General features: G+C 42.4%; 1 protein-coding gene across 1 annotated transcript in view; it reads left to right on the forward strand.

Annotated features, from left to right (window-relative positions):
* Nucleotides 1-1,280: 1,280 nt before the first annotated feature.
* Nucleotides 1,281-18,494, forward strand: part of SUSD5 (sushi domain containing 5) — a 57,523-nt gene continuing 40,309 nt past the window's right edge. The window contains exons 1-3 of the mRNA XM_045798139.2: nt 1,281-1,413; nt 11,331-11,508; nt 16,381-16,499. Of these exons, the coding sequence (XP_045654095.2) occupies nt 1,323-1,413; nt 11,331-11,508; nt 16,381-16,499 (388 nt within the window). The 5' untranslated portion in view covers nt 1,281-1,322. The remainder of the gene's footprint in view (nt 1,414-11,330; nt 11,509-16,380; nt 16,500-18,494) is intronic.

Here is an 18,494-nt window from a genome sequence, read left to right on the forward strand (position 1 = left end):
TCCCTGACACTTGGAACAAGGAGAGGAGATATCTTTTCGGAACACTTCAAAAATTATGAGCTGAAAACTGACCCCTGGAGTAAATCAGATGTGGGTTCAAATTCCATTTTTTACCTTAAAAAAGAAAGTAGGTAGTCTTTCAATGTCTGTGTCTACTTTTCATTGTCTTGGGGACAGGCATCTGTTCCTTTTAGCACCAATCACTTGTTCATCTTTCTTAAGTATCTGTCTTATTTAAGTTTGAGCATTGTTTGGACAGATCAGAGCCTCCCACAGGGTCAGGCACACTGGGGGCACTCACTACATATCTGCTGACCAGTACTTGAAGGTGGAAGGGACTCGTAAACTGTACAGTGTCACGGGTGCTCCAGTTACAATACTGATATCTATTGCGCCATGCGCGAAGAATGCAAATCCTCCTTCCCTTACTGAACGATGCTAATGCTATGAACAGGACAGGGGGTGAGCTGGAAAAAGGAACTAATCCAGAGCAGGGGCTCCTGCAGCAGAATTCGGGGCGGGGGGACACTTTAGAACGTGGATTCCCAGCCCAGACCAACAGAATCCGAATTTCAGGCCCTCTCCAGGTCAAGGAAGCCCTGATTGGGGAGGTGTGAAAATAGTGACAACCACGCCAGCGCCGTCGGTACTGAAATGCCAGGGCGTACCTTGAAAAGTAGAGAAGGAAGCGTCCCGAAGATGCTCCTTTGTGAGGGACTTCCAAGCTACGCTTTGAGGAGGAGTCTCGCTGTTCCGTGCATTTCACTCCTTAGAATGAGGTTGGCAAGTTAGATTCTAATTTTTCATAAACATGTTCCTTCTCTGTGGGAGGACGCCAACTGCAAGAGGCAGAGGGCAGAATTAGGCATTTGGTTTTGAACGGTCCTCCCGGAGGGCCCGGCCTCTCAGACTGCGTCACCCTTTCGCCAGGGTCCCCCGGGCAGGCGGGGGTTCCCTGCAGCCGGCTCTGCACTCTCCCCGCCTCCCCGCGCCCTCACCCTCCGCCCCGGCGGTGCCCCGGGAGCTCGGGAGCTTGGAGGCCTCCAGGTGCCCGGCGCGAAGGCGAAGCCGGGTCCAGCCACCTCCCCGGCGCCTTGGACGAGACCCCCCGGGAGCTCGGGGGCCACAGCGCGGCGCCTCCCGGCGCCCGGCCTCCCCGAGCCGTGCGCCCTCCTCCCTCCGGCGCGCGGGGCGCGGGGCGCGAAGCCCGCGGAGCAGAGCGCAGTGCGCACAGCCTAGTGGCGCAAGAGGGGCAGTGGCCGCGCGGCCGCGCCCGCCGCCGCAGCCCGGCCTGCAGCCCGCCGCGCGTGGACTCCCGGACCATGGCTGCGGAGGGACGCGGTCCCCGCGCCCAGCTCTGGGCGGTGGCGCTGCTCCTGCTCGGTCTGCCGCGCCTCTCCGTGCGGGCGGACGGTGAGTGTGCGCGGGGTGCCGGGGGTTGGCGCGTGGGGTCCGGGTGGCGAAAGCGACGCTCGCTGGGGTGTTCCCTCCGGCAAGCCTGGCGGGGAATGACGCGAGTGGCGCTGGGGCGACCCTGCGTCCCTCGCCTGACTCACCGAGTCTCCGCTAGCCCCAGCGCCCCCCACCCCAACCTCAGCCTGTGAAACCTTCCTCCAAGCCCCGCAAAAAGCTTGTGCGATGGTCCGGCAGCCCGTCGCTAGCTTTCCGAAGATCTTTATGAGAGGTCTGTACCGTGAAGTCACGTCTAGGGTGCCCTAGAACCTACTCTTTTGAAGAGAGAGAACTTTTCACGTGTATTAAATGTACCCCTGGCGGCATGGCGGAGAAGAGTTCCTCGGTAGTTTGGCTTGGTCCAAGAATATTGAAAGGTGAGTGGGAATCATCTAGGTAAAGGGGAGAGGAGAGTGTCTTGTGCGGAAGGAATAGCATGTGCAAAGGCCCTGTGAGTGGCAAGGAAAACGGGATAAATGATAGAGTGGCTGGAGCTGAGAGTGCAAGGTGAGGAAGTCGTTTGATACGAGGGCTGGAGAAGTAGGTAAGGAAGAGATTATTGCAGGTTATAAGAATCGACCTGCTTTTTGTTTGTTTTTTTTGTTTGTTTCTTGAACCTCAATTAGGCTTTGAGTACTTCTCTTAAATTGGCAGGATCAGAGCCATGTATTGCCTAAGTTTCAAAAAGCGAATTGAGCTGTATTTTGATTTTGGAACAAAACTCCGTTGACTTGGTAGAGGAGGATCTGAAAGAAAAGAAGCCAGCAGTTCTCACATCCCTGAGCAGTTTCTAGAAAATCCAAGCTTGGGACAAATTAAATTGATGAAGGAGAAAAACCCTTGCCTGATTTGGGATGCTATGTGTATTTTTAAATGTCATTGATTTTTAGTAAGCAATATCAGGCGAAATGAGAAGACTTCACAAAAAGAAGCATGGTGGTTAGGGAAAGCGGGAAAGTAAGAAAAAACTTCCAGATATTATCTTAGAATTTTTGGTACTTTTTGTCCCAAGTGCCAGCTTGAAAAACTCGTTGCTCCTAATTAAGGATGAATGTCTTATTTCTTCATATCCCCAGAGTGTTAGAGAAGAAAACAGTTTTAACTTTGAGGGCTCCTCATGATAACTGTTCATTTGTTTAAATTGAGATGTAATTCACATAAAATTTACCATTTAAAAATTTACGATTCAGTAGTTTTTAGTATATTCATTATGTTGTTCAGCCATCACCATGACCTAACTCCTGAAAATGCCTATCCCCTGAAATGAAATCCCATACCTATTAGCAGTCAGTCCGCTGTTCATTTTTTACTGTAGTATTTTTTGTCTGACATTGAGTCATGAAAATTAAGCTGATTTTAAAGTATGCAAGTAGAATAAATTGGAGCTAGTATTAACTTTTGAACAATGTATACTATTGTACCAACTTAATTCCTTTTAAAGAAATATCTCTGCAATCCATGAGGCTTTAGATTTTCACCCTATTGTTACTGCTTAAATGGAATGCCAGATGGAGATGAATCAGTATTTTGCACCTACCTGGCTTGATATGGGTCATGGAAAAGTGGAGGCAGAAATATCACTGGAGAAGGAGCGAGTAACAGCAGCATGAGAGCGTGTTTTCTTGTTGCCCCTTGCCAGAAATGCCTCTGTTTCTCCCTTCTCCTTTCTTTCCTTCTCCCCCCTTCCCCAATTATGGGTACACTTGCTTTCAAGAAATTCCATTTGCTGAATTCCAACTTTTATAATAGAGCCATTGAAGAATTAGAACCTATATTATAAACGGATTCTTTTCTTTACCAAATATATGTTTAACTACTACCACTTTCCACATTTGGTTATTTGTGTTCTACAGTAACGAAAGGAAGAAGAAGAAATGTTCAGCTAAACTGCGATGTGTTATAGACATTTGAAGAGAGACTTGGAGTTCTGAAAAACTCTATGGACCTATTAAAAATCAGTCAATGAGGGGCCCCTGGGTGGCACAGTCGTTAAGCGTCTGCCTTCGGCTCAGGGAGTGATCCCGGCATTCTGGGATCAAGCCCCGCCTCAGGCTTCTCCTCTAGGAGCCTGCTTCTTCCTTTCCCACTCCCCCTGCTTGTGTTCCCTCTCTCGCTGGCTGTCTCTCTCTCTATGTCAAATAAATAAATAAAATATTTTTTAAAAAAATCAGTCAATGAGATAAATTCAGATGAAGACCATTTAGTTTACATTTGACTAATAAGATATGCATCTCATACATGAAAGAGATCTGTATTTTTTCTTCTTTTCTACTGTATTTTTAAAATGCTTTTGAAACTGAAAATTTTTCACATTAACTGAACGCAAATTAACTGCATCACAGGAAAAGATGCATGAATTCAACAGATGATTTACTGAGCATCTTCTGTAAGCTAGGTACAGGCCTCACTGTTGGGGATAGAATGGTGAGGAGAAATTGGTCCTTGCTATCAGGTAGCTCAAAATCCAATGGGTTAGAGAGTCAACAGACAAATCATTACACGAATGGAACGTGAAGTTGCAATTTTGATAGGTGATGAAATTAAAGGACAGAGGTGGTATGAGAGCAAAGCATACACTAGGAAGTTTGGATTTGGTGTGGGAGGATCTGAGGGGAAAGAATGAGTCTCTGGGTAAAGAATAGCGTATAAAAAAAAAAAAAAAAAACTGTGAGCAGGGAAAATGGGCCATGTGATAAGAGACAGAAGGGCTGGAGCCAAGAGTCCAAAGTTGAAATGGTTTGAAATGATGCTAGGGAAATTGGAGTGGGTGCAATGAGGTGGGTCCTCATAGACAAAAGTTTTGTTTTAATCCAAAAAAGGGAAGGAAGCCACTGGATGATTTCCAGTAGTAGAGTGACTGATAAGATTTGCATTTTGAAAAGATCACCCTGATTGTGATGTAGGGAGAATGGATGGCACCAGGGCAAGACTAGACATAGAGAGACCGTATAGGATGCCATTTTAGTTGTGCAGGTGAGAGAGAGTGGAGGTATGGAGGTGGAGGGGTGAATGAATAGGGTCTGGACTGTAGAGAAAAACGTGAATCATCTGTGTAAGTGTAGTCGTTGAAACCATGTGTGTGGATAGAATCCTAGGGAAAGGTTTCACAGTGAGAAGAGATGACCTACAACTGAGCCTGGAGTGAAGATTTAGGGTTATGGACTCTGTTCATGAGATATATTGGCCTATAATTTTCATTTCTTATAATATTCTTGTCAGGTATTGACATCAGGATTGTGACGATTTTTTTAAAGATTTATTTATTTATTTTATATAGAGAGAGGGTTGTGGGGAGAGAGTCTCAAGCAGACTCTTGCTGAGTGCAGAGTCCAACATGGGGCTTGATCTCACAACCCTGAGATCATGACCTGAGCCAAAACCAAGAGTCAGATGCTTAACCGACAGAGCCACCCAGGTGCCCCTAGGATTATAATGATTTCTAAAAATAACTTGGGAAGTTGTTTCCTTTCTGTTCTCTGAAAAGATTGCTGCAAGGTGAGCTGTTATTTTGTTTTGTTTTGTTTAGTGTTTGGTAGTGAGGTCGTATGTGTTTGAAGTTAGGGGAAGATTTTAAATGATGAATTTATTCTTTTTTAAGATTTTATTTACTTATTTATTTGAGAGAGAGTAGGAAGGAGAGCACAAGTAGGGGTGGAGGGGCAGAGGGAGAAGGAAAAGCAGGCTCTTCACTGAGCAGGGAACCTGACTTGGCACTCGATCCCAGAGTCCTGGGATCGTGATCTGAGCTGAAGGCAGACACCCAACCAACTGAGCCACCCAGGGGCCCCTAAATTATGAATTTAATTTCTTTTTTTTTTAAAGATTTTATTTATTTATTCGACAGAGATATAGACAGCCAGCGAGAGAGGGAACACAAGCAGGGGGAGTGGGAGAGGAAGAAGCAGGCTCATAGCGGAGGAGCCTGATGTGGGGCTCGATCCCAGAACGCCGGGATCACACCCTGAGCCGAAGGCAGACGCTTAACCGCTGTGCCACCCAGACGCCCCATGAATTTAATTTCTTTAGTAGATAAAGAGGTATTCAGATTTTCTTACTCATTTTGGGTCAGTTTTGTTAAGTTTGTTTTTTAATGAAATTGATACATTTCATGTAAATTGTCAAATGTACTGGCATATGTTATATAATAATCTTGTTATCTTTTCAGTGTCCATGGGATCTGTAGTGATGTCCCCTTTCATTCTTGATATTGGTAATTTGTTATTTTCTCCGTTTTTGTCTTGATCAATTTTGCTTGGGATTTATCAACTTTATCATTCTTTAGAAAGAAGAAGCTTTTGGCTTTATTTTCTTTATCGTATGTTTTCTTTTCATTTCATTGATTTCTGTTCTATCTTTGTTATTTCCTTCTTTCTACTTCTTTAGAAACTTTAATTTTATGTTCTTCTGTGTTTTTAAGATAGAAAATTAGATCATTGGTTATCAACCATTCTTCTTTTGTAATATGAGCATTTGAGGCTATAAATGTCCCTTAAATACTACTTTAGTTTCTCTACCAGTTTTTGTCACTTACATAAAAATGTTTTATTTCAATTGTGGTTTCTTCTTTGAACCATGGTTCATTTAGAAGTATATTTTGTAACGTCCATGCACAAGGGGATTTTCCTAGTTATTACTTTGCTATTGAGAAGCAGTATAGCAGAGTGGTTAGGATCACTGATATAGAGTCAGACTACCTGGTTTTGTATCCCAGCTGTGTGATCTTGGACAAATCATTAATACTAAATCTTAACTATAAGATAGGGATGATGGGGTGCCTGGGTGGGTCAGTAAGTTAAACATCTGCCTTCAGCTCAGGTCATGATCACAAGATTCAGGGATCGAGTTTGATGTTGGGCTCCCTGCTCAGTGGAGAGCCTGCTTCTCCCTCTCCCTGTGCCACTCCCCCTGCACGCTTTCTCTCTGTCTCTCTGTCAGATAAATAAATAAATAAATAAAATATTTTTTTAAAAAGATAGGGATAATAATAACACCTACATTATAGGTTGTTTTAAGGATTAATTTAATGAATATTTGTAAAGCAATTTGAATAACACCTGGCCCGTAGTAAATATTATATAAGTGTTTGATAAATAAAAGAGATTTTAGGTTGTTTGTATTGTGGTTTAAAAATACGCTTTGTATGGTTTGAGTGTTGAAATGTTTTTCAGTTTGTCTTATAGTTCAGTATTTGATCAGTTTTACAAATGTCCTGTGTGTGTCTAAAATGAATGTGTATTTTGTAGTTTGCAGTATTGTGCATTGGTCCTTACATCAAGTGTGTGAATTTTGTTGCTTAAACCTTCTATATTCTTTCCAATTTTTTCCTGTTTTATCAATTACTGAGGAGGACAGTGCTTAAAATTATTAAAAGCACTGTGGATTTTTCCAATTCTCTCTGTAGTTTTGTTAATATTGCCTTCTTCCAATCTAGAGTTGTTATATATTTGTTTAAAATTATTTTCTATTACTCATGAAATAACTATCATCATAACAGAACCTTTCCTCTCTAGTGATGCCTTTTTAAATAACAGCTTTATTGAAATATGATTCATATGCTGTACAATTTGCCCATTTGAAGTGTGTGATTCACTGGTCTTTAGTATACTCACAGAGTTATGAATCACTACACACAATTTTAGAACATTTTTTTGCCCCAAAATAAACCCTATACCCATTAGCATTTACTCCTTGTTTCTCCTCAACCCCCCAAGTCCTCGGCAACTACTTTCTGTCTCTGTGAATTTGCCTGTTTTGGACATTTCATGTAAATGGAATCATACAATATGTGGGCTTTTGTGCCTGGCTTCTTTCAGTTGGCATGATGTTTTTATCCATTTGCAGCATGTATCAGCATTTCATTTCATTTCACTGCCAAATAACATTCCATTGTATGGATATTCATATCGTACTTTGTTGATCCATTCATCAGTTGGTGGTCATTGGATGGATTCTACTTTTTGGCTATTATAAACCCAATTTTATAATTATGAACTTAATTTGTTATTTATTACACATAATGTTGCTATGAACATTCATACAGAAGTTTCTATATAAACATGTGTTTTCAGTTCCTTCGGCTATTCACCTTAGAGCGTAATTGCTGGGTCATATGGTCACTCTATGAGAAACAGCTATTAACTGAGAAACTGCTAGACTATTTTCCAAAGCAGCTACATTCTTTTACATTTCCACCAACAGTGTTTGAAGGTTCCATTTTTTCCATAGCCTCACCATCACTTATGTCAAAATATGTCTTTTTGATGATAGCCATCCTAGTGGATATGAAGTAATATCTCATTGTGGTTTTGATTTGCATTTTTCTGTTGGCTAATAATGTTGAGCATCTTTTCATGTGCTGATTGGCATCTCTTTAAAGATATCTATTCAGGGGCGCCTGGGTGGCTCAGTTGGTTGGGCATCTGCCTTTGGCTCAGGTCATGATCCCTGGGTCCTGGGATTGAGCTGCGTGTGGGGCTCCCTGCTTGGCAGGGAATCTGCTTCTCCCTCTCCCTCTGCCCCCTGCTGCTTGTGCACTCTCTCTCTCAAATTAATGAATAAAATCTTTAAAAAAAAGATGTCTATTCAGATCCTTTACCTATTTTTTAAATACCATTTTAGCCCCTTTTATGTATACAATTCTGTGGCGTTAAGTATATTCACATTGTCGTGCAACCATCACCACCGTTCATCTCTAGAACTTTTTCATCTTTGCCAGCTGAAACTCTGTCCCCATTAAGCATTAGTTCTCTTTCCTCCCCACCCCAGCCCCTGGTAACCCCCCTTCTATTTTCTGTCTCTGTAATTTGACTGACTTATTTCAGTCTTTAAGATTTATGTCTTTAAGATTTAACCATGTTGTAGCATGTGTCAAACTTTTCTTCTTTTTAAGGCTGATTAATATTCTATCGTATGTATAAACCACATTATGTTTATCCATTCGTCTGTTGATGGACACTTCTGTTGCTTCCACCTATGGTTGTTGTGAATAATACTGCTATGAATTTGTACAAATATCATTCACGTCCCTGCTTTTACTTCTAAGGGCATATACCCAGAAATAGAATCGCCGGATCACATGGTAATTCCATGTTTAGTTTTTTGAGGAATCACCATACGGTTTTCCCCAGCAGCTGCACTATTTTATAATCCCACCGGCAATGCATAAGGATTCCAGTTTTTCTCTACATTTCTGCCAACACTTGTTATTTTCTGTTGTTTCTTTTTTTATTAATAACCATCCTAATGGGTACGAAGTGGTATTTAATTGTAGTTCTGATTTGCAGTTCCCTCATGGTTAGTGCTGCTAAGCATCTTTTCACGTTCCATTGGCCATTTGTAAAACTTCTTTGGAGAAACATCTTTTCAAGTCCTCTGCCCATTTTCAGTCAGGTTATTTGGTTTCTTTAGTTGTTGTTGAGTTGTTGGAGTTCTTTACCCATTATATGTACAAGTTTCTTAATAGATGTATATTTGCAGAAATTTTCTTTCATTCTGTGGGTCGTCTTTTCACTTTACTGATTTTGTCCTCTAAAGCAAAAAGTTTTTAATTTTGATGAAGCTCAATTTATGTATTTTCTCTTTGCTTCTGCTTTTGGTGTTCTATCTAAGAAACCACTGCATTATCCAAGATGACAAAGATTTCCCATGTTTCCTCTAGGTATTACAGTTTAAGCTCTTCCATTTAGGTCTTTGATTCACTTTGAATTAATTATCGTGTAGGGGCTGAGGCAGGAGTCCAGCTTCACGCTTTTGCATGTGCCCGTACAGTTGTCCCAGCACCATTTCTTGAAAAGACTCTTCTTTTCCCATTGGATGGTTTTGACACCCTTGTTGAAAATCAATTGGCTGTAAATGTGAAGGTTTATTTCTGGAATCTTATTCTTTCCTCCATGTCTCTTTATTATCTTATTATTTTCTATCCTTTTTGTCTCTTTACTACATTTTGGATGATTTCTTCTGATTTCTGTTTCAAGGATGAGTTCTTTGTTCAATTGTGTCTTATATGCAGCCAAAAACATCCATTGCATTTTTAATTTATCATTGTATCTTTAATTTCTAGAAGTCCTGTCTGGTTCTTTTTCAAATCAGCTAAGCCAGTTTATAGTTTTCTCTTCTTTGCAGGTATTTTCGGACTTGTCTCTTATTCCTTTAAATGTAGTAATCATCACTGTTTTATAATCTATGTCTATTAATACCAGTATCGGATTTATATTTAGGTCAGTGTCTGCTGAATGTTGTATATGTTGCTTCTCACTTGTGGTGCCTTGTTTCCTATACACTTAGTTGTATTTTACTGTCCTTGTCATTGCCTTTGAAAAAATATTTGCATGGGATTTCCTGAAGCCTAAGATGAAAAAAATTTTTTTTCTCCAGACAAGATTTATGTTTGTTCCTACCAAATGTCTGGGTAAATATCAATCTCAAGCCACTTTAAGCTAAATTCATGGCTTAAAGTATCTTAGAGGCCAGTTTTTGTTAGGACTGCAATTCCCAATGAAGATTAGCACTTGGGTTCCTAGCACCAAGACAACTCTTCCAACAGTCCCTTGAGAATGATAGGAGGGAATATTGTTTATCCTTGTTCATTCTTATCCTGAGAGTTTAACCCTTCAGGGTCCAAGCTTTGTGTATTTATGTGTGCATGAGATGGTGGTGGAGGGGGGAGGAGAGGTCTATCACATTCCCTACCTTGTGAGCCCCGGGCTTTCACTTTTATCCCCCTTGCTCAGGGGCTTGGCCATCAACACCTCAGTTAAATTTCATAATATTTTTTTTTCCAGATAGGCGAATGCCATTAATACAAAAGTGTCTTGGGGCACATGCTTCTCCAGGCAGGGCCATCAAGTATAGTTGTTCAGGTTGTGTATTGCACACTGGTACCAAGTCTAGGAGAGGACCAGTCACCTACAGATACGTTTATTGTGAAACATTTTTGCATTTTTCTTGTAACTTTGGTTGCCAAGCTGAGGGATTGTTATATTATTATAGTTATTTTGCAGTTGATAACAGTTAAAGTGTCTCATTCTAATAAAATCAGTGTATTATGATAATTTTGTTAATAGAAGCGAAGTATCTCATTCCAACTGGGTGCTTTGCTCCGCTGCCTTTACCTTAAACTTGGTTGGGTTATCTAAGGCATTGCTTCATCTCTACGGGAGGCTCCTAGGGACCGCAGTTCTCCCCTCCTCCTCCATGGTTTTCTTGCCTAAAGCTCTTTTTTGCTTTCAGCCTCAGCTTCCACCACTGCCTGAATTCATGTTCCCATTCTGCTCATCTGCCACACATTTTTTGAGGCCCACTACATGCCCTTGTGCTGCAGGGAGCCAGGGTGCACCAGACATGGCCTCTGCTACTCGTCCAGTCTGGGGAAAATGGCAGTAAGCACAAGGAACTCACTGTGGGAAGGGCCTGATAGTGTCCTGAGACAATAGACAGAGAGAAGGGAGTGGGGAGAGCTGTGTATGGGGTCACCCTAGAGCTGGGGCAGGCATAAGAAGGCAGAACTGAGACCTGAATCAGTACCCCAGACACCAACTGACCCAACTCAGGGGAACAGAGGACACTGAGCCTTAACACGTGGTGTTTATAACATAGCTTGTAAAAAGGAAGATTTGAAGGTTTATCCGGATAAACATGCCAGAGCAGATGGTTAATTTTTTTTGTTTTTAAAGAAGACAGGAGCAAAAAACAGATTAAAACACCAAAGTAATTGTCATCATCTAGTCCCCAGGATGAGTGCAATGGGGTAGCCGCTGCACTCGGTCTTCAGGCTAGCGGGAAACTCCAGTTCTGACAGGTATCTGCCAGAGAGTGAGTTTGCTGAGGTTAAATTCCTCGGATCCTGGAGTAAGCCTGTGTTCGTGCTTGTCCCCACACAGGGAAGCTCTTTGTGCTGGAGTCTCAGAATGGCTCTCAGGGCCTAGAACTGGAGGCGGCTCGGCTTTCCTGCAAGAGCAGGGGCGCTCACCTGGTGTCTGCGGAAGAGCTGCGGAGGGTGGTCCATGACTGTGCCTTCTCGGTGTGCACCACGGGCTGGTTGGCGGATGGCACCCTGGGGTAAGTCAGGGGTGCTGGGGAAAGCAATCCTTCCCATTCACCCCCGCTACCCCACCAGGGCTTATGTGGGAGCTCACATAGGCTCATATTTTATTGAGGTGCCAGGATGGGCAACGTGCAATGGGCAGTAGCTTCCAGCACAATCTCGTTCTGAGTTCTCAAATAAAAACATTTTTGTGGCGTTCTGTCACAGTTTTCCCCCCCTTTGTTATTTTGAATTTCCTTTTTAAGTTATAAAAATAATACATGCTTGTAAAGAATTTCAAATACAGATATGTGTAAAGTACAAAGTGAGTTTCTCTCTTTTTCCCTGCCTCAGAGGTAATGACTCTTAACTGGTATATATCCTTTATCTCTTTTTCTCTTTGGGTATTCATCTACATACATATGAATAGGAGGATGGTATGGGCACAATTCTTTCACAGTACTCCCATTGGGAAGTGGGGTCTGTGTCCTCCCCCTTTGAATCAGGGACAGCATAGTATCGCCTTGACCGATAGAATACAGCAGGAGTGATACCATGTGACTTCTGAGGTTAGGTCGGAAAAATCCATGCCCAGAGTTCTGGGACAGTCACTTTTGAGATGTCATGTAAGACGTCTGCCTATCCTGAGCGGGCCATGCTGTGAGGAAGCCCAGGCCATAGGGAGATCCCCCACATAGGTGCCCTCACCAACAGTCCCCACTGGTCTCCCAACCCATAGCCCGTGTTAACTGCCGGAAATGTGAGTGAAGGTGCCTCAGTGTGATTCCCGCCCCCAGCTGTTGAGTTCTGGCCAGTCTGTGAGTCTTCCCAGCTCCGGCCCTAGACTAGAGACTAGAGAGCAGAGACAAGCCACTCGGATCATGCCCTGTCTGAGTTCCTGACCCAAGGATCCTTGCGGAGAAATAATTCTTGTGGCCAAGTAGGAGAAAACTGCCCATTAGTTCTGCTAACTGCTTCTTTAGTCATACTCAGAAGAGGCAGGAGCCATTCCACTGTCTCCTTCATGCCACAGGAATGTGAAAGAGCAAAATGGGCTGCAACAACTACTTTGGCTGATAATAACCTTGAAGATGGGCTGGCAGATGGCCATAGAAAACACACACAACCAGGCTGACTTATGTCTGCTGTTGTGCCACGTGTGAAGCAGCAGTTGAATAAAGAGGACAGCTAGGCTACATCCAAAGCTTTTCAGTGACTCTGGAACCATGGCCCTCTCTGCCTGATGTCTTATGTTCAGGTTCCTGAGGAGACACAAGAGGTCCTATGCATGCATGTTTCCACAGTGTAGTCAAACGTGGATGTTTTTCATGACTCTGTTATTATCGTTGCATCAGATAACCAGAGTATTTGGGAATTCTGAAGAGCCAGCTTGGAGCCAGACTTCCGTCTCCCAGGCATTACAAATCAGGACTGCGTCTTTGGAAAGGTCCATCCTCCCTAGGTTTGCTGTAAAGTGTTAGGACATATTAATAGATCTCTGCATTGCTGAGATGATATTTCTTTGTAGCAAACATACTTACTTGATATATTTACTACACAACATATTAATACTAAAAATAAAACTATTTTAATATTTCTGTCCAATGAAGACATACAAATGGCTAACAGACACATGAAAAAATGTTCAAAATCATTAGCCATCAAGGAAATTCAAATCAAAACCACACTGAGATACCACCCTACGCCAGTTAGAATGGCAAAAATAGACAAGGCAAGAGACAACAATTGTTGGAGAGGATGTGGAGAAAGGGGATCCCTCCTACATTGTTGGTGGGAATGCAAGTTGGTACAGCCACTCTGGAAAACAGTGTGGAGGTCCCTTAAAAAGTTAAAAATTGAGCTACCCTATGATCCAGCCATTGCACTACTGGGTGTTTACCCCAAAGATACAGATGTAGTGAAGAGAAGGGCCATATGCACCCCAATGTTCATAGCAGCATTGTCCACAATAGCTACATTGTGGAAAGAGCCAAGATGCCCTTCAACAGATGACTGGATTAAGAAGCTGTGGTCCATATAGACAATGGAATATTACTCAGCTATCAGAAAGAACGAGTTCTCAACATTTGCTACAACATGGACGGCACTGGAGGAGATAATGCTAAGTGAAATAAGTCAAGCAGAGAAAGACAACTATCATATGATTTCTCTCATCTATGGAACATAAGAACTAGGATGATCAGTAGGGGAAGAAAGGGATAAAGAAAGGGGGGTAATCAGAAGGGGGAATGAAACATGAGAGACTATGGACTATGAGAAACAAACTGAGGGCCTCAGAGGGGAGGGGGGTGGGGGAATGGGATAGGCTGGTGATAGGTAGTAAGGAGGGCACGTATTGCATGGTACACTGGGTGTTATACACAACTAATGAATCATCGAGCCTTACATTGGAAACCGGGGATGTACTGTATGGTGACTAACATAATATAATTAAAAATCATTAAAAAAATATTTCTGGAATCAAGAAGTATCTGATCATCAGTATATACATTTCACTGTGGGTCTTTCCTATACAGCCATCCCCCCCTCCACACTGAAAACCGATTATTAAATGCGTGGTGCATCTTGCAAATGATAGCGTAGTATACATACAGTAGATCTGGTCTGTATGTCCATGAATTTCTATTGAGTGTACACATAAATCCAGAAGAGGATGGAGGCTTAGAGTGGTGAATACAGAATTGGGAACCACTTGCCTCCTAGAAGCTTTTGCAGATTCCCTAAAGGATGGCTGAAAACCAGCAGCAGTTTAGATAGCCTCATGGGACTAGGACAGAGATTTGAATTCAGGTTTTGTGTAGGCAGGGCCTGCAGAGTCCTTTGCTTTGGGCTGGGACTTTACAGGGCTGTACCCCAGGAGTAAGAGTAAATTGGAAGAAGCATGCAGGCCCTCATAATAGCCGCAGCATAGCTTAAAATCCTCTGGAGCCACGAATGTGGGTTGAGATAATACTGGAGGTCCAGTGTACCTCATACCTAGCAGAACTGACTTTAAAAATCCTCTCTAGAAGAGGCAACGTTATCTTAAGCAATTTATTTCCACGATTTTAGAAAATATATGATTTGTCCCACCGTATAAAATAACCAGTCACATAGGAGATAAGGCAACCAGAATAAGACAGCGAACAGAAACTCTAAATATTTGCATTGGTAGATGCAGACTTTAAATAACTTTTTCAAATGTTCAAAGATACAGGAGACGAGAAGGAGAATTTTGGCAAAAGACTGAAACTATGAAAATAACCAAATCGAAACTCTAGAAGTAAAACATGCAATAAGTAAAGTTAAGAGCATAATGGATATATCTAACCGCTGATTTAAAAAGAGCCAAAGGAAAAAAAATTAATGAACTAGAAGATATTTCAGAGGAAGTATCCAGAATAAAGAACAGAAGAAAAAAAAGGATGAAAAATACAGAAGAAAAGGTCAAAGGAAGAGATGCATGTAATTGGAATTCTGAAAGAAGGAGCAAAAGCAATATGAGACTTACCTACAACTGAAGAAAAACATCCAGGCACAGATTTGAGAAGCCCTACAACACCTGAGTAGGACAGATAAATTCAAACTTGGCACATCATGGTGAAACTGGTAAGATTCAAATATAAAGGAAAAATATTAAGAGTAATAACAAGTACCTTCCAAGGAGCGACAATAAATAGACAAGGAAAGCCCCCAAGCAACTGAATGATACCTTCAAAGTGCTACAAGAAAATTATTGCCAACTTAGAATTTTATACCCAGTGAAAATATCTTCCAGTAATAAAAGTAAAATAAAGACATTTTTAGACAGACAAAAGGTGAGAAAATCCATGATATCAGACCTGCACTAAAAGAAACACTAAAGGCCAATATTCAGGCCGGAGAAAAATAATTACAGGTGGAAGGCTGGAGACCCTAAAAAAGCAATGAATGGCAAGAGTAAATATGGGGGTAAATTGAAATTATGTAATTATATAAAGCAGTAATAACAATAATACTAAACATTAAAAAATGGCACATAGGTCAGGAAGTATTTTAAGTACGCTAATACATAGTATTTTAAGTATTTTTAAGTTGTTGGAGGAGAGGGTAAAAGTAATGTTAAATATTAATGTCATAATCACTAAAAGGGTAGTAAAAGGATATATAACTTCCAGACCAATATGAAAAAGAGAATGCCAGAAAAAGATTCAAGCAATCAAAATAGGGGAAAGAAAAGAGAGAGAGAAAAAATGTGCAGAACTAATAGAAAATGGCAGATTTCAATTCAAAGAGATCTGTGATTAAATTAGATTAAAATAGACAAGATGCTCCATTTAGAAAACAAAGATTTTTTAAAATTCTATTTGCTGTTTGCCAAAGGTATTCCTAAATAAATCATGGAAGAAGAATAAATAATGGTTTGTTAAGTAGCACGTATGTAGAACTGAATGCTACCAAAGCTATAACATACTCTAACTCCTACGATGCTACGAAAGCTGTGCCTGGAGGGAAATCTAAAACATTTAGATGCTTGTGTTAGAGCAGAGAAAAGACTAAATAAAGGTCTATGAGCTAAGTGATGATCCATTTTAAGAAATCTGAAAAAGAACAGGGACAAACCCCCTCAAAAGGAAAGGCACTAATAAGAAGAGCAGCATTTTGTGAAATAAAACAAACACACACTAGAAAAGATCAACAACGTACTGGCTCTGAAACTTGAACTGATACGTGTGGCCTCAGCTGAAGCCTCACCTGTGTCCTCCTGATTGGAGGCCTTTGGGGAGAGTACTTCCCTACTGATGCTTTCAGCCGAAGATTCTAACTCAGAAAAATCTCTGCTGATTCAGAACAGACGGCAGAAAAGAATTGTTCTTTCCTATTCTTAGCCAGTCCTCCTAACACAGCGTCTTCTTTGTCTGTTTCAGGACAACCGTGTGTAACAAGGGGAGTGATGAACAGCAAATCACGAGAGCCGTTGATGTGAGAATTGAAAGCAACCCAGTTCCTGGTGGCACGTACAATGCCCTTTGTATTAAGGATGAAGGTCAGTGCCGGAGCCTTTGTCAAGGTTCTGGGGGGTGCGCACGGTGATACCATGTTACGTTGCCTTCTCCAGAGGCAGCCCCTGAGATGAGAAAGTCTTCCAAAGAAAAGCCAATAGGACAGTGGGGCAGTGGGCAGAGAGAGAAGGTAGACCAAGCAGTGTGGCAATGCTGAGCAAAGTCCACAGTGGTGGGGAGGTGGGGGGTGACCTTGGCTCAGTCCTACAGGAGCTCTCTAGAGACAGTGTAGGTCACCAGTTTTTCTGATCAGAGGTGAGAGAGCAGGGGTATTTATGCCACTGCACCTATTAGTCATTGGTTAAGGGTTGCTTCGGGGAAATGTAAATCCCCAGGCACTTCTGGTTTATGCTGTGTGCCGGCAAAGGGTGCCAATAGCCTGAGTGCCACCCTCCAACAAAGACGCAAAGACGCCCACCGGGAACCCCTGGGCGTGAAAATGGTAAAGGTATGTAGGCAATACGGGCAGACCCCTGACAGCATCTGCTGCAGTTGCTGATGCAGCTTGCCCTCCAGTCTGTCTTCAAGGTGGACCACACACGAACAAGGAAAAAATCATTTTTCCCCAAAAGGAAATTCATAGGATTTAGGAAACTGCTCCCAAGAAGGGAAATCCAGCTTCCCTCTGTTAAATCAGCTGAGTGGCAAGAAGACAAGCATAAAGGAGTCTCCAGGGCGGCATTTCGTGTGCACTGAAATCAGTATACCTTCATCATCCGAAACACATGCTGTTGAAAGGGAACGTACATGCAAATGGAGAGAAAGCCAGCTGCTTACTCTCAGTCCTAGAAATCGGTGTAAGTACTGCATGGCTGCACACTGGTCTCATCTGGAAATTTTTAAGAAATACTGATTCCTGGGGCGCCTGAGTGGCTCAGTCATTAAGCGTCTGCCTTCGGCTTAGGGTGTGATCCTGGGGTCCTGGGATCGAGCCCCACATCAGGCTCCTCTGCTAGGAGCCTGCTTCTCCCTCTCCCACTCCCCCCGCTTGTGTTCCCTCTCTCGCTGGCTGTCTCTGTCAAATAAATAAATAAAATATTAAAAAAAAAAAGAAAGAAAGAAAAGAAATATTGATTCCTTGGTGCTAGCCCTAGAGATTCCGTATCAATGTTCTGGGCATTAGGGTTTTTTTAAAGCTCGTCAGTGATTTTAACACATAGCACAGTTTGAGAACTACTTTTTTTAATACAGAGTTTCCCAAACCTCTCTGACGATGAGAAATACCAAATGAACTCGTAAGAAATGCAGACCCTCAGGCTGTATCCCAGAGGCATCAAATCCTGATCTCCAGGGAGGGGGTCAGAGCAGTTGGGAAATCAGAGAGCCAGGTGAACCCCAAGGCCCTGACTGGTGCTTGTTAGATACTTATCAGTGACAAGCATCTCTGCTGCGATGGGGACTTCCTCCAGAAAGACTTCCTTTGTTCATTGCTGTGGACGATTGTGTTGGGACAGTCTCCTGATATCTGGCCAGTTGAGCTACTGAATGATGTGGCCTTGCTCTATAAGCTTGGCGAGAACAATATCCATGGTTTGTTTTTCAAAACCACGTAAGTAAATTAAAATGATCCTTTGAATCCCAAACACAGGCAGAAGTTCAGATCCCTGAGAAAGACAGGGCAGAGCCAGAAGAAAAGGAGCAGGGTCTTCTTTCTTCAGTGATCTCAATGAATATGTGGGGCTTCGGAGTCTTCTCTTTCCCTGCTGAACAGGGGTATCACTTAGCTGTCGCTATGTAACGTATCACCCCAAAATGTAGTGGCTTAAAACAACTATGTATTTAGTTCACTATTTTTTTTTTTTTTGGATCAGCAGTGTCTGTTTTTCTGCTGGTCTTGGCTGGGCTCACCCCTGCGTCTACAGTCAGCTTCTGGCTAGGTGGCCTTGCTTCTGGGAGTTGGTGGCTGTTGGCTGGGGGGCTGGGGGCCGCTGAGCTATATGTTCATCGTCGTCCAACAGCATAGTCTGGGTTTTCCACCT

Source organism: Ursus americanus, chromosome 20 (genome assembly GCF_024610735.1).
Source record: "Ursus americanus isolate L20-20 chromosome 20, mUrsAme1.1.p, whole genome shotgun sequence".
NCBI classification, from domain to species: Eukaryota; Metazoa; Chordata; class Mammalia; order Carnivora; family Ursidae; genus Ursus; species Ursus americanus.